Source organism: Littorina saxatilis, linkage group LG6 (genome assembly GCF_037325665.1).
Source record: "Littorina saxatilis isolate snail1 linkage group LG6, US_GU_Lsax_2.0, whole genome shotgun sequence".
Taxonomy (NCBI): domain Eukaryota; kingdom Metazoa; phylum Mollusca; class Gastropoda; order Littorinimorpha; family Littorinidae; genus Littorina; species Littorina saxatilis.
In genome coordinates this window covers 33,709,266-33,724,751 of record NC_090250.1, presented here as the reverse complement: position 1 = coordinate 33,724,751, position 15,486 = coordinate 33,709,266, and the positions used below count along the sequence as shown (strand labels likewise).

Genomic DNA, 15,486 nt, shown 5'->3' with positions numbered 1-15,486 from the left:
AGTTTGTTTTTACGGGTATGACTGTTTTTACCTCACAATTTTAGGGAAGCATGTGGGGGATTATTGTGTTTCTATAACCCACTGAACCGAGGACGGTGTCTTATCCACTAGGCTATTGCCCCCTTCCATGTACATACAACAATGAAGGGCAATAACCCCATTTAGCCCTGTGTGAGATTCACCATCCCACTGAGTGAATCTCAAACAGTCGCTCTTCTTTCAGTATGTGATGTCATTTCCACGCGGTTAATTCAGGACTTTGCCCAATGAAATTTAGTCATCACTCTGTGGCCCTAACATGCATACCTGCTTGGGGTTTGCATTTGTCTCTCCCCTTTCACATCCGCCACTCTCAGACACCCCAAGCATTCAAAGGAGCACTTAAAACGCACCTCTTCAAGAAATACAACCCCTGATTTTGTTTTCTCAGTCCATCAGTAGGCTACATGTAGTGTATTTGTTGTTTTAGTGATAATGTGATAATGTATATAAACATCTGGGGCTGTTTTTTCAGTATTGTTGATAACAGGTTCTGTTTGATTAAGGGTATTCAGCTGGTATTTCCTTGTTTTCACTACCTATTTTATTCATGTTTTTATTATTTAGTTAGTGGAAGAATCTTTTGTAATGTATGTTTGATGGTGTATGCTTTTAATTAAGCGTTGCTGACTATGAATGTAGATGTAAATGCTTGTATAACTGTGTTTTAATTTTAAATGTGTCAAGCGCAAAGAGCATAATTGTAAAGTTATGATGTTGCGCTATATAAATGCTCATTTATTATTATTATTATTATTACTGTTGTTTCAGAAGCTGTTGTTTCTGATTCTCCAACAAGTAAATACAGTACAGTGGTACCTCTGCTGAAAGAACACCGTTTGGACCAGCTGAAAATGTGTCTACATTACAGGTGGCCCGTCATGACAGGCATATTTTAGTCAAGATAATAAACAAAAGGAATACAGCGGAACCCCCCTTTTAAGACCCCAAATCTTAAGACTCCCTCCTTTTGAAGACCTTGTTTTCTCAGATTTTCTGTTCATAACCTCTGTACAAAATTACCCCAAATCTTAAGACTCCCTCCTTTTTGAGACCCGATTTTCTCAGATTTGTGGAGGTCTTAAAAGGGGGGCTCCACTGTACAGAAGGCGTCCTTCATTGGGAGGTGACCTCACATCGCAAGTACACTGTGATGCTAATACATAAACTAAACAAGCTTACCTGCTGCCTGCTTGCTGTTTGCCCGGCTGTTGCTTCAGAAGCTGTTGTTTCTCTTTCTCCAGCTGTTCTTTCTTCTTCTTGGCCCAGTCTTCTGCTTGTTGCTGCACACATCACGCAGTCAAACTCTTCATTTTCAACTACAGTGGAACCACTTTTTAAGACCCTGCCCTGTTTTAAGACATACCCTCTTTTAAGACCCTAGTTTTCTAGATTTTCTATTCATAAAATGTGTCAAATATCTTCCATTTTCAGTCTCTCTTTCTTTTAAGGCCCGATTCTCCGAAGTTTTTGTATGTCAGTTTACATATTTTCTTCAGTGATACACTGAGTAGCGTAAGCATTTGTCTCAAACTTGATAAACAAAATCTGCATTAGTCCCTATAAACAGAATACAAAAATGACACACAAACAACGCAGTATAGTGATAACAGAACAACGCAGAAGCATCGTGATAACAGAACAAAACAAACCAAAAAGACTTGAAGGTAAACAAGGTAAAAACAAAAGTCCTAGTGCTCTCACCTTCAGACCCTCTGCTTTCTTTTTTCTTTCCTCTGCAGCTTTATCTAGTAACTGTTGATTAGTAAAAAATAAACTGAAGTGACCATCACCAAACATACAAAAAGAAATCTTCAACAGTGCACACACAAACATTGCATGGAACATGTGGAAAAAAAGATAACAGCATACAAACAACAGACCTGTTTACCCTAAACCCGAGGCAAGAGTACACACACACAAACATTGCATGGAACATGTGGAAAAAAAGATAACAGCATACAAACAACATACCTGTGTACCCTAAACCCGAGGCAAGAGTACACACGCACAAACATTGCATGGAACATGTGGAAAAAAAGATAACAGCATACAACCAACAGACCTGTTTACCCTAAACCCGAGGCAAGAGTACTTTCCCAAAAAGTTGAGTGTATTTTTCAAAAAGTTGGTGTACTTTGCAAGCAAAGCCATATGGGCTAGGGAAAATGTACGCGTGGGTGCAAACGTGTTTGTGTAAGAATAGCATGTCTTGTGAACACCTTCAGAATTTAACTCCTTCCAATACAACAGGGATAAAACAATGTTATTTACCTGTCAGTTTATAGCATTATAACCAGTGTCTTCCAAACAGATTGATAATGAAAAGATGCAGTTGGTGAAATAACATCTGCGGTTAACAGTGGCAAGTTCATTTTTACAATCATCTCAGAAAACATTGCTTCAGCACGGACAACAGCCTTTTCTTCTGGCAGGATTTGCTTTGCGGGAATCAACTTCATAATTCCTTGACAGCTTTCAGTGGATTTCTTTGCAGCAACCATGTCCAGGTGAGTTTTGGAACTGCAGTGTTGTTTGATGTCATATTTCCCAGCATGGGCAACGAAGAAATCTGATTTACAATACTTGCAGTGTGCATGACTTTTTCCCATAGTAGACTCCACAATTCCTGGCTCTTTCTTATATTTCTCCAAGAAAATCTGCTGCTTCTGCTGTTTAGACTTGGTACAGTCATCCAAAACTGGCACATTTTACCGCTTCATTTTGCCACGATTGTCCAGACGATCGCACGTGCCAACAACTGAACAAGGTTTCCACAGCTGAAGACTCGCTGTCATGGTTATCTCCCTTCGACCGAAACCGGTATCAGTTGTACCATCCCGTAATCAGCACACCAACACCGGAAAACGTATTCTAGACTTTTTCTTATGCGTATTTTGTGTGTGTGTCGCGTATTTGCGTACCGATAATAATTTGGCGTACAAAATACGCCCAAATCGTACTGGTAAACAGGTCTGAAACAACCAAAGATTGTAACATAAATCTGTGGAAATATTAATAGGTCAAGCAAAAACAGTAATTACATCAACCGATAACAAATAACATGCAAAACGAAGGTAGAACTGGTGGATTTGTGTCTGCTTCAGGTGTGACAAGATACAAATAAAAATTTTAAATAAAGAATTAAAACACTGAGTTAAAACAAAACAACACAACAATACAAAAGAGAGAACCGTCACCTAAAAAATTAATGGATTTGCAATTTAGTCAGTCAACTTTTTTCTTCTGTGCTTGTAGATTTCTTGCTTACAAATCAGTGAAATTCTTCAGGATTATTATCCTACCATTTGAAATGGCACATATGAACTTCAAGATACCATCACAAGAAAAGAACACAATACAGATCAAACTTCAAAGGAATTAACAAAAAGTCTAAAGCTATGGATACTCACCGGTATACCAGCCTTCTGCTGGAGCAGCGCTCGGCGTTCCTTCACGTTCTGCTCTCGAATCTGTCGAAGTTTCTCAAGGTATTCCTGTTAATTATGTCCAATATTGACTACTAACAACCAACCTACAGTGGACCCCCCCCCCCCCCCCCCTCCTTTTAAAGACCTTGTTTTCTCTTCATAACATCTGTTTGTTTGTTTGCTTAACGCCCAGCCGACCACGAAGGGCCATATCAGGGCGGTGCTGCTTTGACATATAACGTGCGCCACACACAAGACAGAAGTCGCAGCACAGGCTTCATGTCTCACCCAGTCACATTATTCTGACACCGGACCAACCAGTCCTAGCACTAACCCCATAATGCCAGACGCCAGGCGGAGCAGCCACTAGATTGCCAATTTTAAAGTCTTAGGTATGACCCGGCCGGGGTTCGAACCCACGACCTCCCGTTCACGGGGCGGACGCCTTACCACTAGGCCACCGTGCCGGTCATAACATCTGTAAATGTACCTTGATTTCAAGACTCCCTCCTTTTTAAGACCTGATTTTCTCAGATTTTTGGAGGTCTTTAAAGGGGGGTTCCGCTGTACACAAACTAAAGACTAAGACTAACCCAAAGTAAAGGGGAACAGTCTTAATTAACAAAATCTGCTACACCTTCATAAATTTAAGTGAATTACTTACGAATAACTTTCATACTTAACAAGAAGGGCAAAGCCCATATGACTCACATGCTTGACCTTGACCTTTACACTAAGAACTGCTTTACACATTTTTCCTACCAAAATACATGTGACCTTGACCCAAGGTCAAGGTCATCCAAGGTCATGCAACACAAAGCTGTTAATTCAAGACACAGGAAGTACAATGGTGCTTATTGGCCCTTTCTACCATGAGATATGGTCACTTTTAGTGGTTCACTACCTTATTTTGGTCACATTTCATAAGGGTCAAAGTGACCTTGACCTTGATCATATAGGACCAAATGTGTCTCATGATGAAAGCATAACATGTGCCCCACATAATTTTTAAGTTTGAAACAGTTATCTTCCATAGTTCAGGGTCAAGGTCACTTCAAAATATGTATACAATCCAACTTTGAAGAGCTCCTGTGACCTTGACCTTGAAGCAAGGTAAACCAAACTGGTATCAAAAGATGGGGCTTACTTTGCCCTATATATCATATATAGGTGAGGTATTCAATCTCAAAAACTTCAGAGAAAATGGGAAAAATGTGAAAAATACCTGTTTTTTAGACAACATTTATGGCCCCTGCGACCTTGACCTTGAAGCAAGGTCAAGATGCTATGTATGTTTTTTGGGGCCTTGTCATCATACACCATCTTGCCAAATTTGGTACTGATAGACTGAATAGTGTCCAAGAAATATCCAACGTTAAAGTTTTCCGGACGGCCGGCCAGCCGGCCGGCCGGACGGACGGACGGACGGACGGACGACTCGGGTGAGTACATAGACTCACTTTTGCTTCGCATGTGAGTCAAAAAGCTGCAATATTGTTTGCAAAAGCTGCCAGACAAAAAATATGCCCATATTTCAGTTCACATACAAACATTTTTCAAAGTTACTCAGCTCTTTTAACTAAACTGGCAACAGTAAACACTCCAGTGTGTAAATGATCTGGACTGTGAGAACAAAGGCTCATCTTTTTCTATAAGTATGAAACGCATGGGACCATTTGACTGGCATAAGAAAAGTGCATGAAGACTATATAAGCACACTGTTCACCTGTTCTTCCCTGTTGCGGTCAGACGCAGCAGGCTGTTTGCCTACACCTGCAAAACAACAAAAAGAAAATGTTGAAGAAAACATCTGATCAACAAGAGAGCAAGTATCTAACTACTCCAATAAAGGTAGAAACATTAGCCTTTTTTGTAAATCTGAGCAACATGTTTGATTTTCAAAGACTTTAACGTAATGTAACATGAATTGGAAATGCAGAATTTTTTCTTTGTGCTACTAAAAAAAGAAAAGGCAAGTAACTCAAATGCCTAACAATCAAGACTTTCAAGACTCAAGATGACAGCATGAGCATAGGACTTACACTGTAACACCGTACAGGTACTAGCTTTCAAGTTACAAAATGAGCATAGGACTCACACTTCAATACTGTACTACCGTCAGCCTAAAAGCACTTACCTGCCCTTTGTCCAGGTTCTGGTGTTCGCCGGCCTCGCCCAGATGGCGGACGACCCTGCAAGTCAGAAAACAGTGTCAAAGCTTGTGGATTCTAAAAAAAAATATCACAGTAGATGAAAGAAATGATGTTTATTTCCCTGATCAGAGCAACTTGCTTCACCCATAAACATTTGGAAAATAACAAAAATTAAGAGAAAAAAGAAAAAAAACAGTATTTCTCAGAGAAGATATCTAGAGATCTTCAAACAATTTTCACTTTTTCGTATCTGTACAACTTTACCCTTACACATTTAGACACAAAAAAACAACAAAAAAACCAGCACCAGGAACTGGCGCCTTTCATACCATTGTTCTTACACTGTGCTGGTCTAAGGTAACTAAATTCTACCACATCTCCTCAGCAGCGCTACAAGCATTCTATGCTGCTTTTCTCACCCCATAGAGGTCAGCCTGTCCTCGAGCTTTGTTGGCGGCAGCAGCCTGACGTCTCTGAAGGTAATCCTCCATAATTCTCGCTCTCTCTGCTGCTTGGCCTGCCAGACCTCTGCAAGTAAGCACAAGGATTTGTTTTAACAAATAAATTGTTGCATACATATGCACAGTCAGTCTGAATGATTGACGTTCTCTGTATGAATCTATGAACTTACACATACAGGCATGCCTCCTAGTAACACTCAGAAGTGCACTTGCTAACAGGCTCTCGCATTTGCCTGAATTATTCAGATGACAGAGGGAATAATTGTACGGCCATATTATCGTGGAAGCGTAGACAGCCGATTTTCTCCCCACGCCAAGTTGGCTGCTGTCTTCCGTCTTCGGTGGTTGAGGTTCTTACTCAGGGTTGCCTCCTCCCCAAGAGTAGCTGCCTTGCTGGGCTGTCGAGTCCACTCTACCCGGGTTTGTTGTCGAAGTTTTCCTTCTCGTAGCCTTTGCCTTTCCCAAGGCGCACACAAGGCAGTGCGGGTTTTGAAATCGGAGTTGTCCTTCTCCTAGATGAGCGACCATCCAAGGTTGACGAGCCCCATCTGCCCGAAGCAGCTGGTTTTAAGGTGCCAGGGACCCGCCTGCATCCCTTCTCCTGTTAGTCTTCTTCTTCTTCTTCTTCTTGCCGCTACACGTGGAGACCAGTCCAATCTCCTCTTAGTCGAAGACAGGGTCCGCCACGTGAAGGCCAGGAGCTCGATTTGACTGTCAGAGGTGTTTGGAGACACGAAGCCATATGGAGCATTTCTTGGGAAGTAGGCGCTTATCTCTACTTCCACCCCGGCATAACAGTCCTTGGGCCCCGACAGAGGGAATAAGAATGTGACAATGTGCACTTTTAGTGCCCTTTACAGCAAGTGCATTAACAAACTTTCTGCGCCTTAGCAGACGACACGAACGGCTTGTTTACATTCGAGCGGTGGCCATGTTTGTCCCACATAAAATCTATTTTTAGACTTATTGAGTGCACGTGCTATTTTATGCAATCTAAGGCTATATCTTACTTTTAGATGTCAATAATGCATGGATATAGACATTATGTTGCTGTATGTTCGTGCTTAAGTACTTTTTAAGGCCCTGTTGTTCCTTAAATTGCTCTAATGTTCGATCAGCTCCGACCCAAACGTCCCACGCTATCTGAATGTTAGCGCCCAGTAGGTGACGTCTGGAATTTCCCTATTATCTCCATAATTGTAACTTTTCCATAAATCTAACTTAGTGCACTTCATTGCTTATTCCCTTAAGATACTTTTTGAGTTAGAGTGCATTAATAAATGTTTGGATCAAGCAAATCAAAGTTTCCTCAGTTTTGACCGGTGTCTCACCGCGTGACGTCACACGCGTCATTTTGGCAACTGTGTTTCTGCATCAACTTTTACGTCACATAACTTGTCATAAGTTCCACTTTATCCCAAGTATGATACATGTATGGAAAGTTCAGGGGTTCATTTTGTAATGGAGCGAATTGTATTTGGTGCAGGAAGTGATCGAGTTGAGCAATCTTTATTTTGCTGGGTTTTGATCGTTAATCGGTCAGTCATTCTGGCTAATTAATCATAATTACTTTTTGATCTGGACTTCCAAAGTTATATTTTATAACATGGTTTAACAGTATTTCTCACGCTGGTTTTATAGCAACAAACCGATTTCGAATGTGTGCGTTCTTTGTAAAGTTATCAGCTGTCAAAGTTTCTAAACAAACACAAATTTGGCTAGCATACGGTTCCAGACAGCCGTTCTGGGAATATTCGAGTGCGGCTTTCTGTGCAGTCGGCGCAGACAGTATAAATAGCCTCCGGTACCAGCATAGGTATTCAGTTCGTGTCTCGACTTCGCTGACCGCTGACCACTCGCTGCGATAGACCTAGCCTTGCTTCAGAGTATCGTGATAGCTCCAGGAAAAAGAGGCATTTTGCCCAATCAGACTGATCATGTAGTCAAAAGACTGTGCTCCACATGTAGCCTGTTCGATTTGTGTTTGAACCTGTGTTGATGTCGGCAAAGGGTTGACTTCACTGTAAGTAAACAATGATTTTCTTGTTTTGTTTACTATGCCATTTAGTGTGACTTGATCATGATTGTATTACTGCTATGTTTTGTTGATGACTGCAACTGATGGAGTATTTGTTTTTCACTGATAGCTGAGGTTACGTCAGGGTGTCTAGACATTACGTCATAGTCTGTCAGATCAAACTGTAGACTAAACGATGGTTCATAGCGACTGTATGGTCTATTGAGCAGTTAGCTTTGGATGCCAAGCTTTCAGCTAGGATGCTTGGTGAATTTTGTGTAGCATTGGCAAGTTCGTGTAAATCGGCCGAATTACAGACGCATCATTGGGTATGTTGATATGATAACATTGGTTTCTTTCTGAGCCAGTTAACTGTGTCAATCGAGAGTATGATGTAACTCATCAAGAGTTGTGCCTTTTCTAAATTTACGATTCACTTGGAAGCACTACTGAAAGAAGCTGCTTTTATTCAAAAGAGCTGTTAGCTGTTCATAAAGAGATTCATGTCAGGAACGGATAATGAGATGAACTAATGTGGAACCTGAAAGTTATGGTTATCGGTTTTAAGACTCTCGCCCCATCTAATCAGTGCATTGATTGAATTGTGGTATGATTTCTTATTATTGTCCTTTAACATCCTTGTCATTGTTATATTCTGTTAGTTGTGTGTTCATCCTTTAATCCTCTCTCTCTCTCTCTCTCTCTCTCTCTCTCTCTCTCTCTCTCTCTCTCTCTCTCTAGATGTTATTCTTCTGGTTGCCAGTTTATTCTCCTTGTCTCAGGCTAGGATTTTGAGTTGTTCTCAGTTCAGGTTGATAGAATTGAGTCAGCCCTTGCAAACCTTGGATGTATATAATGTAGGTCAAATACATAGCCTAGCTGCCAGAACTGTAATTGATGTGTCACTACTGACCTAGTTTCTGTTGCAATGCTGATGCTTGTAACATAACTATGCCCCTGTGTTGTGTGTGTCTGTTTGTTTGTGTGTTTTGTTGTTTATGTGTTTGTTGTCCTAGTTGTGTGTTTGTCGTGTGCCTGTGTTGTATTTCTGTGTGTTCCCATCTCCCAAATTTTGTGCTTTGAAGAATGATTACCCTCAATTGTTACCTCCCTTGTTGTGGTAGGAAACTGATGTACAGTTTGGTCAGTACATAGTGCTACTAACTGACTTAGTACTTACTGACTTAGTCCATTCAGGACTTTGGTTATTTTGTATACATATATTGTAGATCTTTTGTATTCTTTTTACTAGAATCCTTTTGTGTCATTTATGCGTTGTTGTTTGTTTGTTTGTTAACTGTCGGTTTGTTTGTTTACTTGTTTGTTTTCTTGTTTGTTTTGTCGGTATTTGTATGTTTAGTTGTTGTACAGTACAGTTTATTTGTTGCTGTTCTTGCTTGTTTGGTTGGTCATTGTTTGTTCACCGATTAGGTGCTAGAGTATTTGATGTATAACCCATACCCAACAGTCCCTTGTTGATCCTGGCATGAAGTAACTTGTCGGTGATGTGAGGAATGAGATTGAGAGTTTGCACTGTACACGTTGACTTTCTATAAGCTTGTGTTCTGTTGTGCTAGAAACTCTGATAGCGACTTGAACTTACTTGTGTAATTTGCATTTGACTTTCTAGTCATGGTTTGTTCAGGTTGTTTTGAACTTACTTGTGTAATTTGCATTTGACTCTCTAGTCACGGTTTGTTCATGTTGTTTTTAGGACTGCGGTATGTTGTGTTGTGTCACTCCTTGCTCTAGTACTTATGGTGTTGTGAATAATTATGTAAATATTCCCGCTCTTGTTGGTTACAACATTACTTTGATTTTATTGCCTATTTTCATGGCTTGTTTCCTGAAGCTTAATACAATTTTTGTATTATGTTTTCAGGTCATTGCGTGTTTGTTCCACGTGGGGTTTAAAATAAAACCATGAACCCCGCCATCCAGTCTGTTTGAGTTTGATTGTGAGAGTGAACCTCCCCACCAAGAATATACAGTTTTATCTCAACTGCTTAAAATTGGCTCGGGGTCCTTTCCCTTCACCCCTTGCATTTGTGCATTTTCTACAGATGGTTGAACGTAAGTCTGTTGCATTGCTGATTTGAATCTGCCTACTCCAACATTCACCTCTCATAGCACACCTGGTTGATGGCCCGAGTTACCTGCATGTACTGTACACTCATACCACCCGTTACACCCTCACTGAAAGCTCACCTGCCCTAGTTGGCTTGGTTGATGGCCCGAGTTACCTGCATGTACTGTACACTCATACCACCCGTTACACCCTCACTGAAAGCTCACCTGCCCTAGTTGGCTTGGTTGATGGCCCGAGTTACCTGTATGTACTGTACACTCATACCACCCGTTACACCCTCACTGAAAGCTCACCTGCCCTAGTTGGCTTGGTTGATGGCCCGAGTTACCTGCATGTACTGTACACTCATATCACCCCCCTCACTTTCTCTGAAAGCTCACCTGGCTTGGTTGGCTTGATTGATAGCTTGACCTGCCTGCACGGCTGCTGGGTTGCCAGGAGGGTTCATCAGAGGTTTAGGTGCTGGCATATAATCTGCACAGTACATTGTCAACCTTACAATATACATGTACCTTTATACACAGATTACTATAGTTACGGTTCAGGTAAACCAGTTGTGCATGAATAAAAGCCTTCTGATGGGATTTAGAGACATATGAGGCAGAAACTGTAAAACACTTGTAACTGTGGACAAACACTCTTCACCACATGTGCCTATTGTTAGCAGTCCTGCTTTCAGCATCTGGCATACATTTAATTACTTCCCTGTGTAACCTTTTACAATTTCAGCTAGTATGGTCTACTCATAGTGTATGGTCTTACCTTTTTTCCATTAATTTTTGTCTTTCTACTCACCATCAATGACATACTACCAGTGAGAGGTTTAAACACTCATGCCTTTTGCATATTCATGGGCAGGACCAGAACTGTAAATTCTATTCTTTCCCTGAAACACCTTCACTATACTTCTCCCCAATTTTATTTCTCCATTCTTCTTCTTTTTTATGGGCTGAAACGCCCATGGTGTTTACATACATGTATGACTGCTTTTACCCCGCCATTTAGGTAGCCATACGATGCTTTCGGGGGATTTATTTCTCCATAAGTACAGACAAAAACTTTGAAACTGAAGGGCAATTTCATACTGCTGTATGTACTTCAAACCAATAGCACTGGAAAATGTTCAATGCCTAGCAACCTGATCGAGAGCTCACCTGCCCTTCTCTTGTTCAGTTCATTTTCCTTTTCTTGTCGCTGCGCCTTTAGCTTGTCCAGGTAGTCCATGTACTGGTCGTAGTTACCTGCCTCTCTGGGCCCCCGGAACTGCTGACCATTTGGCTGAAAATGTCAGAGATGATCAGTGTCATCATAAGCCAATCACTTTGTCATAACAGCACCAGCTCTTTAGTCACAATCACACCAACTCTTTTCCGTTCAAGATAAAAATAATCAACAATGAAGAAAACAAATACTGTTTGGTATCAATGGACACTGAGCACCTCTGAAAAGGAAACAAAAAATACAAGACTGCTTTGCATCCAGGTACAGAAACCCAGAACTGAATCTGAAGATATCATTCTCGTAAACTGTGACACCTGATGTCATTGTATTGCCTTTAGTCACATTTTCTGAGAGCAAGACAGAAGGTGGTTTTGAGAAGAGTCCATTGGACCTTGGTGACATTTACAGATCAGGTACTCCTGCTCAGAAAGGCAGTGTGCTACATATATTGTACACAACATCCTATAGACTTTTTCGGTTTCTGAGCAGCTCTTGCAAGATATCTGAGAGACACGCTCTTTGTTATGCTTTGACCGTTGCGAGAACTTCGAACCTCGGCTTTCGCAGCTCGCGCAAAATAGCAGTACCACATTCTTTACTATGCTTTGAAGTTTGCGAGAGCTTGGAATACTGATAAGAGTCTATTGTCCACCATCCACAACTAATTTGCCTTAAATCTGCCCTCATGTGAACTTCACAACCAAATTTTTCTGCCGAGTACTGTAACCACAAGCACATTTCCCCCTGTAACCATGCACACAGACACACGCATGCATAAGGTTAACCTGCAGAGGATCAGGTCTTTGTTGCCGTGGCACTGGCAGTGGTCGAGGTGGACTCTGTGGTTTGGCCTGCAGTGCACACAATAGAATATGATCCTTGCAATGAAAGAAATTCTGGCTGTTTTTATTGTAACTGTTGTTATGACTTTTGTTGTCATTATGGTTAATGCTGGGTTTTTATATTTAGTCAAGTTTTGACTAAATATTTTAACATCGTGGGGGAATCGAAACGAGGGTCGTGGTGTATGTGCGTGTGTGTGTGTGTGTGTCTGTGTGTGTGTGTGTGTGTGTGTAGAGCGATTCAGACTAAACTACTGGACCGATCTTTATGAAATTTGACATGAGAGTTCCTGGGTATGAAATCCCCGAACGTTTTTTTCATTTTTTTGATAAATGTCTTTGATGACGTCATATCCGGCTTTTCGTGAAAGTTGAGGCGGCACTGTCACGCCCTCATTTTTCAACCAAATTGGTTGAAATTTTGGTCAAGTAATCTTCGACGAAGCCCGGACTTCGGTATTGCATTTCAGCTTGGTGGCTTAAAAATTAATTAATGACTTTGGTCATTAAAAATCTGAAAATTGTAAAAAAAAATAAAAATTTATAAAACGATCCAAATTTATGTTTATCTTATTTTCCATCATTTGCTGATTCCAAAAACATATAAATATGTTATATTCGGATTAAAAACAAGCTCTGAAAATTAAATATATAAAAATTATTATCAAAATTAAATTGTCCAAATCAATTTAAAAACACTTTCATCTTATTCCTTGTCGGTTCCTGATTCCAAAAAGATATAGATATGATATGTTTGGATTAAAAACACGCTCAGAAAGTTAAAACAAAGAGAGGTACAGAAAAGCGTGCTATCCTTCTTAGCGCAACTACTACCCCGCTCTTCTTGTCAATTTCACTGCCTTTGCCATGAGCGGTGGACTGACGATGCTACGAGTATACGGTCTTGCTGAAAAATGGCATTGCGTTCAGTTTCATTCTGTGAGTTCGACAGCTACTTGACTAAATATTGTATTTTCGCCTTACGCGACTTGTTTTTTTATGGAATGATGTTATTTGTCAGGGGTATAGTGAATTTTGTGAAAACAAAATCAGCAGGGTTACTGACAATAAAAAGTTCACACACACACACACACACACACACACACACACACAGAAAGAACACAAAATGTGCCTACGCCTCCTACACAAGCCAAAAAAACAAAGCACACTAACAACAATAAACACAACAAAAAATGTCAAACTGAACATATCGAAAGTGACTTTATATCATAAACATTTCGGAGTTTGTATTCTGTATTCTGTATATGCTTCAATCATAAACATTCTTTAAAAATAAAAGTTAAATTTATGGAACATTTGTTTATTCATATAAAGTCACTTTAGATATGTTTAGCTTTACTTGTTGTTGAGTTTATTGTTGTTAGTGTGCTTTTTAAAAATTTTTTTTTTAAAGAAAGAACAAGTCACCTCTTCTTTGTCTTCACAGGAATCTATCAGTTGTTGCCAGCCCCCCTCTCTTGCCTTATTCATGCGGTCCATCTGTCAGTAGACACATGTGAAATACAGTAAAAACTCTCTATTAAGACCCCCCACCCCCCCCAATTTAAGACCCCCCTCCCTTTTAAGACCCAGTTTTTTTCAAGCTTTTTGTTCATAATCATAACCTCTGTAAATGTACCCCCTTTTTATGACTCCCTCCTTTTTAAGACCTGGTTTTCTCAGATTGTTGACAGCTTTGAAAGAGTGTTCTACTGTATGTGTAAACATCATCATGTTATCAAATAACCAAAGGGAAGTAATCGCTCTTAATGCATACGACATGTGTAATAGAGTAAGCGAGAGTTGTACGGAACCTTTTCTCCTGGCACCTAAGAGAATAACAAGCATTGAAATGAACAAGCGACTTTTTTAGTCACAATGAACATCAATGATTCTCTAGTCATGTTTTGCACTTTTTACCTTGAATATGCTTTTCTTTTACAATCTTTCTTGGTTATTTTTTTCCCACTTTCATAATGGATGTGCTTTCAAGCTGCACACCAGTCCAGGCAAGTGTGCGCGCATGCATGTGCATTCACATATTGGGCTAGTCAGACACATGATGCTTTCTTTCTTTCTTGGGTGTGTATATGTTTGTGCCTGTGTGTGTGTGTTCCTTGTTGACTGGATAATACCTAAGAAAACCCTCAATCCCCAACAACCATGCATACACAAAAACTATACGGACCTTCTGTTTTTCCACCAAGTTCTGATGTCTGCGTGCCCCCTGATCCTCAATCTGCAAGTTAACCCAGGAAAAAAGCAATGTGTTACAATTATATAAAGCTAGAGAAAGCAACACACACAACCTTTCACCCATGAATTGCTATTATATCACCAACACCATTTCAAGTACAATGAATCAATTTCACTAATCAAGCAAGAGCACAAGTTAAATTTAAACAGATGAAAGCGAAACACCTGATTTGTGTACACAATTTTGAGGGATGCAAGCTCAACATATTTCAGGCAAAACAAAGAATGCCTGATGATCTCTAAATGAACTATGCAGTTGCACACACCATTAGGAGCTACAGCAACCATTAAGAGCCAGCACAGGTAAAAGGACATAAAGCCAAGACACCTTGTGCACTAAATACAGTACCCTAATCTGAGCAGAAAAAAAAGAGTAGCAAAAAACATGTACAAGGTCATGTTTACTATGCAGAAAACCCATCACAATTAATAAACAAAATTGTTAAAAATAAAGATGGTTAACATGTTTATTTAGGAATATAGTTACCAGAATGTAACACTCCAGAACATACTATTTAAAAAAACTCTTGGAGAAGAAAAACACATAAACAGACACACCCATGCACACACTCAAATGCTAGCTCTGTATACTCATAATAAAGCATTTTCCTTATTGTAAATATCTTTGTTATCAGCAGAAAAATCTGTTCTCATTAAAGTCAAGCAAAAAAACACAACCAAATAAATAAGCAGAACCACACTATCAAAACTACTGCACTCACGAACACCCACACACAGTTAAAAGCAGACAGACATGCAAACAACAACCAGAAATCAGTCTCACTTATCAGCAGGGAAATACAAAGTCATTGTGAAATTCTATTGTTATAAGGGAACTCTGCAACTCAGTGCTACAAGAAGCCATCAAATACTGATAGGAAAACTGCTGTTGTTAAGATCAAAAAAGATTTCATCAAGTTCTTTCAACAATAACAGCATTGTCTTTAGTGTATCTTTCTTCAGTTTTGGATTTAACC

At 40.0% G+C, this 15,486-nt stretch overlaps 1 protein-coding gene across 1 annotated transcript in view; it reads right to left on the bottom strand.

The window, feature by feature from the left end:
- Positions 1-15,486, bottom strand: part of LOC138967987 (serine/threonine-protein kinase Nek1-like) — a 59,439-nt gene that overhangs the window by 24,523 nt on the left and 19,430 nt on the right. The window contains exons 17-27 of the mRNA XM_070340548.1: positions 14,442-14,492; positions 13,682-13,753; positions 12,197-12,262; positions 11,345-11,468; positions 10,571-10,664; positions 6,043-6,151; positions 5,608-5,662; positions 5,197-5,243; positions 3,453-3,536; positions 1,744-1,794; positions 1,222-1,322 (exon numbers count right to left, since the gene is read on the bottom strand). Of these exons, the coding sequence (XP_070196649.1) occupies positions 1,222-1,322; positions 1,744-1,794; positions 3,453-3,536; positions 5,197-5,243; positions 5,608-5,662; positions 6,043-6,151; positions 10,571-10,664; positions 11,345-11,468; positions 12,197-12,262; positions 13,682-13,753; positions 14,442-14,492 (854 nt within the window). The remainder of the gene's footprint in view (positions 1-1,221; positions 1,323-1,743; positions 1,795-3,452; positions 3,537-5,196; positions 5,244-5,607; positions 5,663-6,042; positions 6,152-10,570; positions 10,665-11,344; positions 11,469-12,196; positions 12,263-13,681; positions 13,754-14,441; positions 14,493-15,486) is intronic.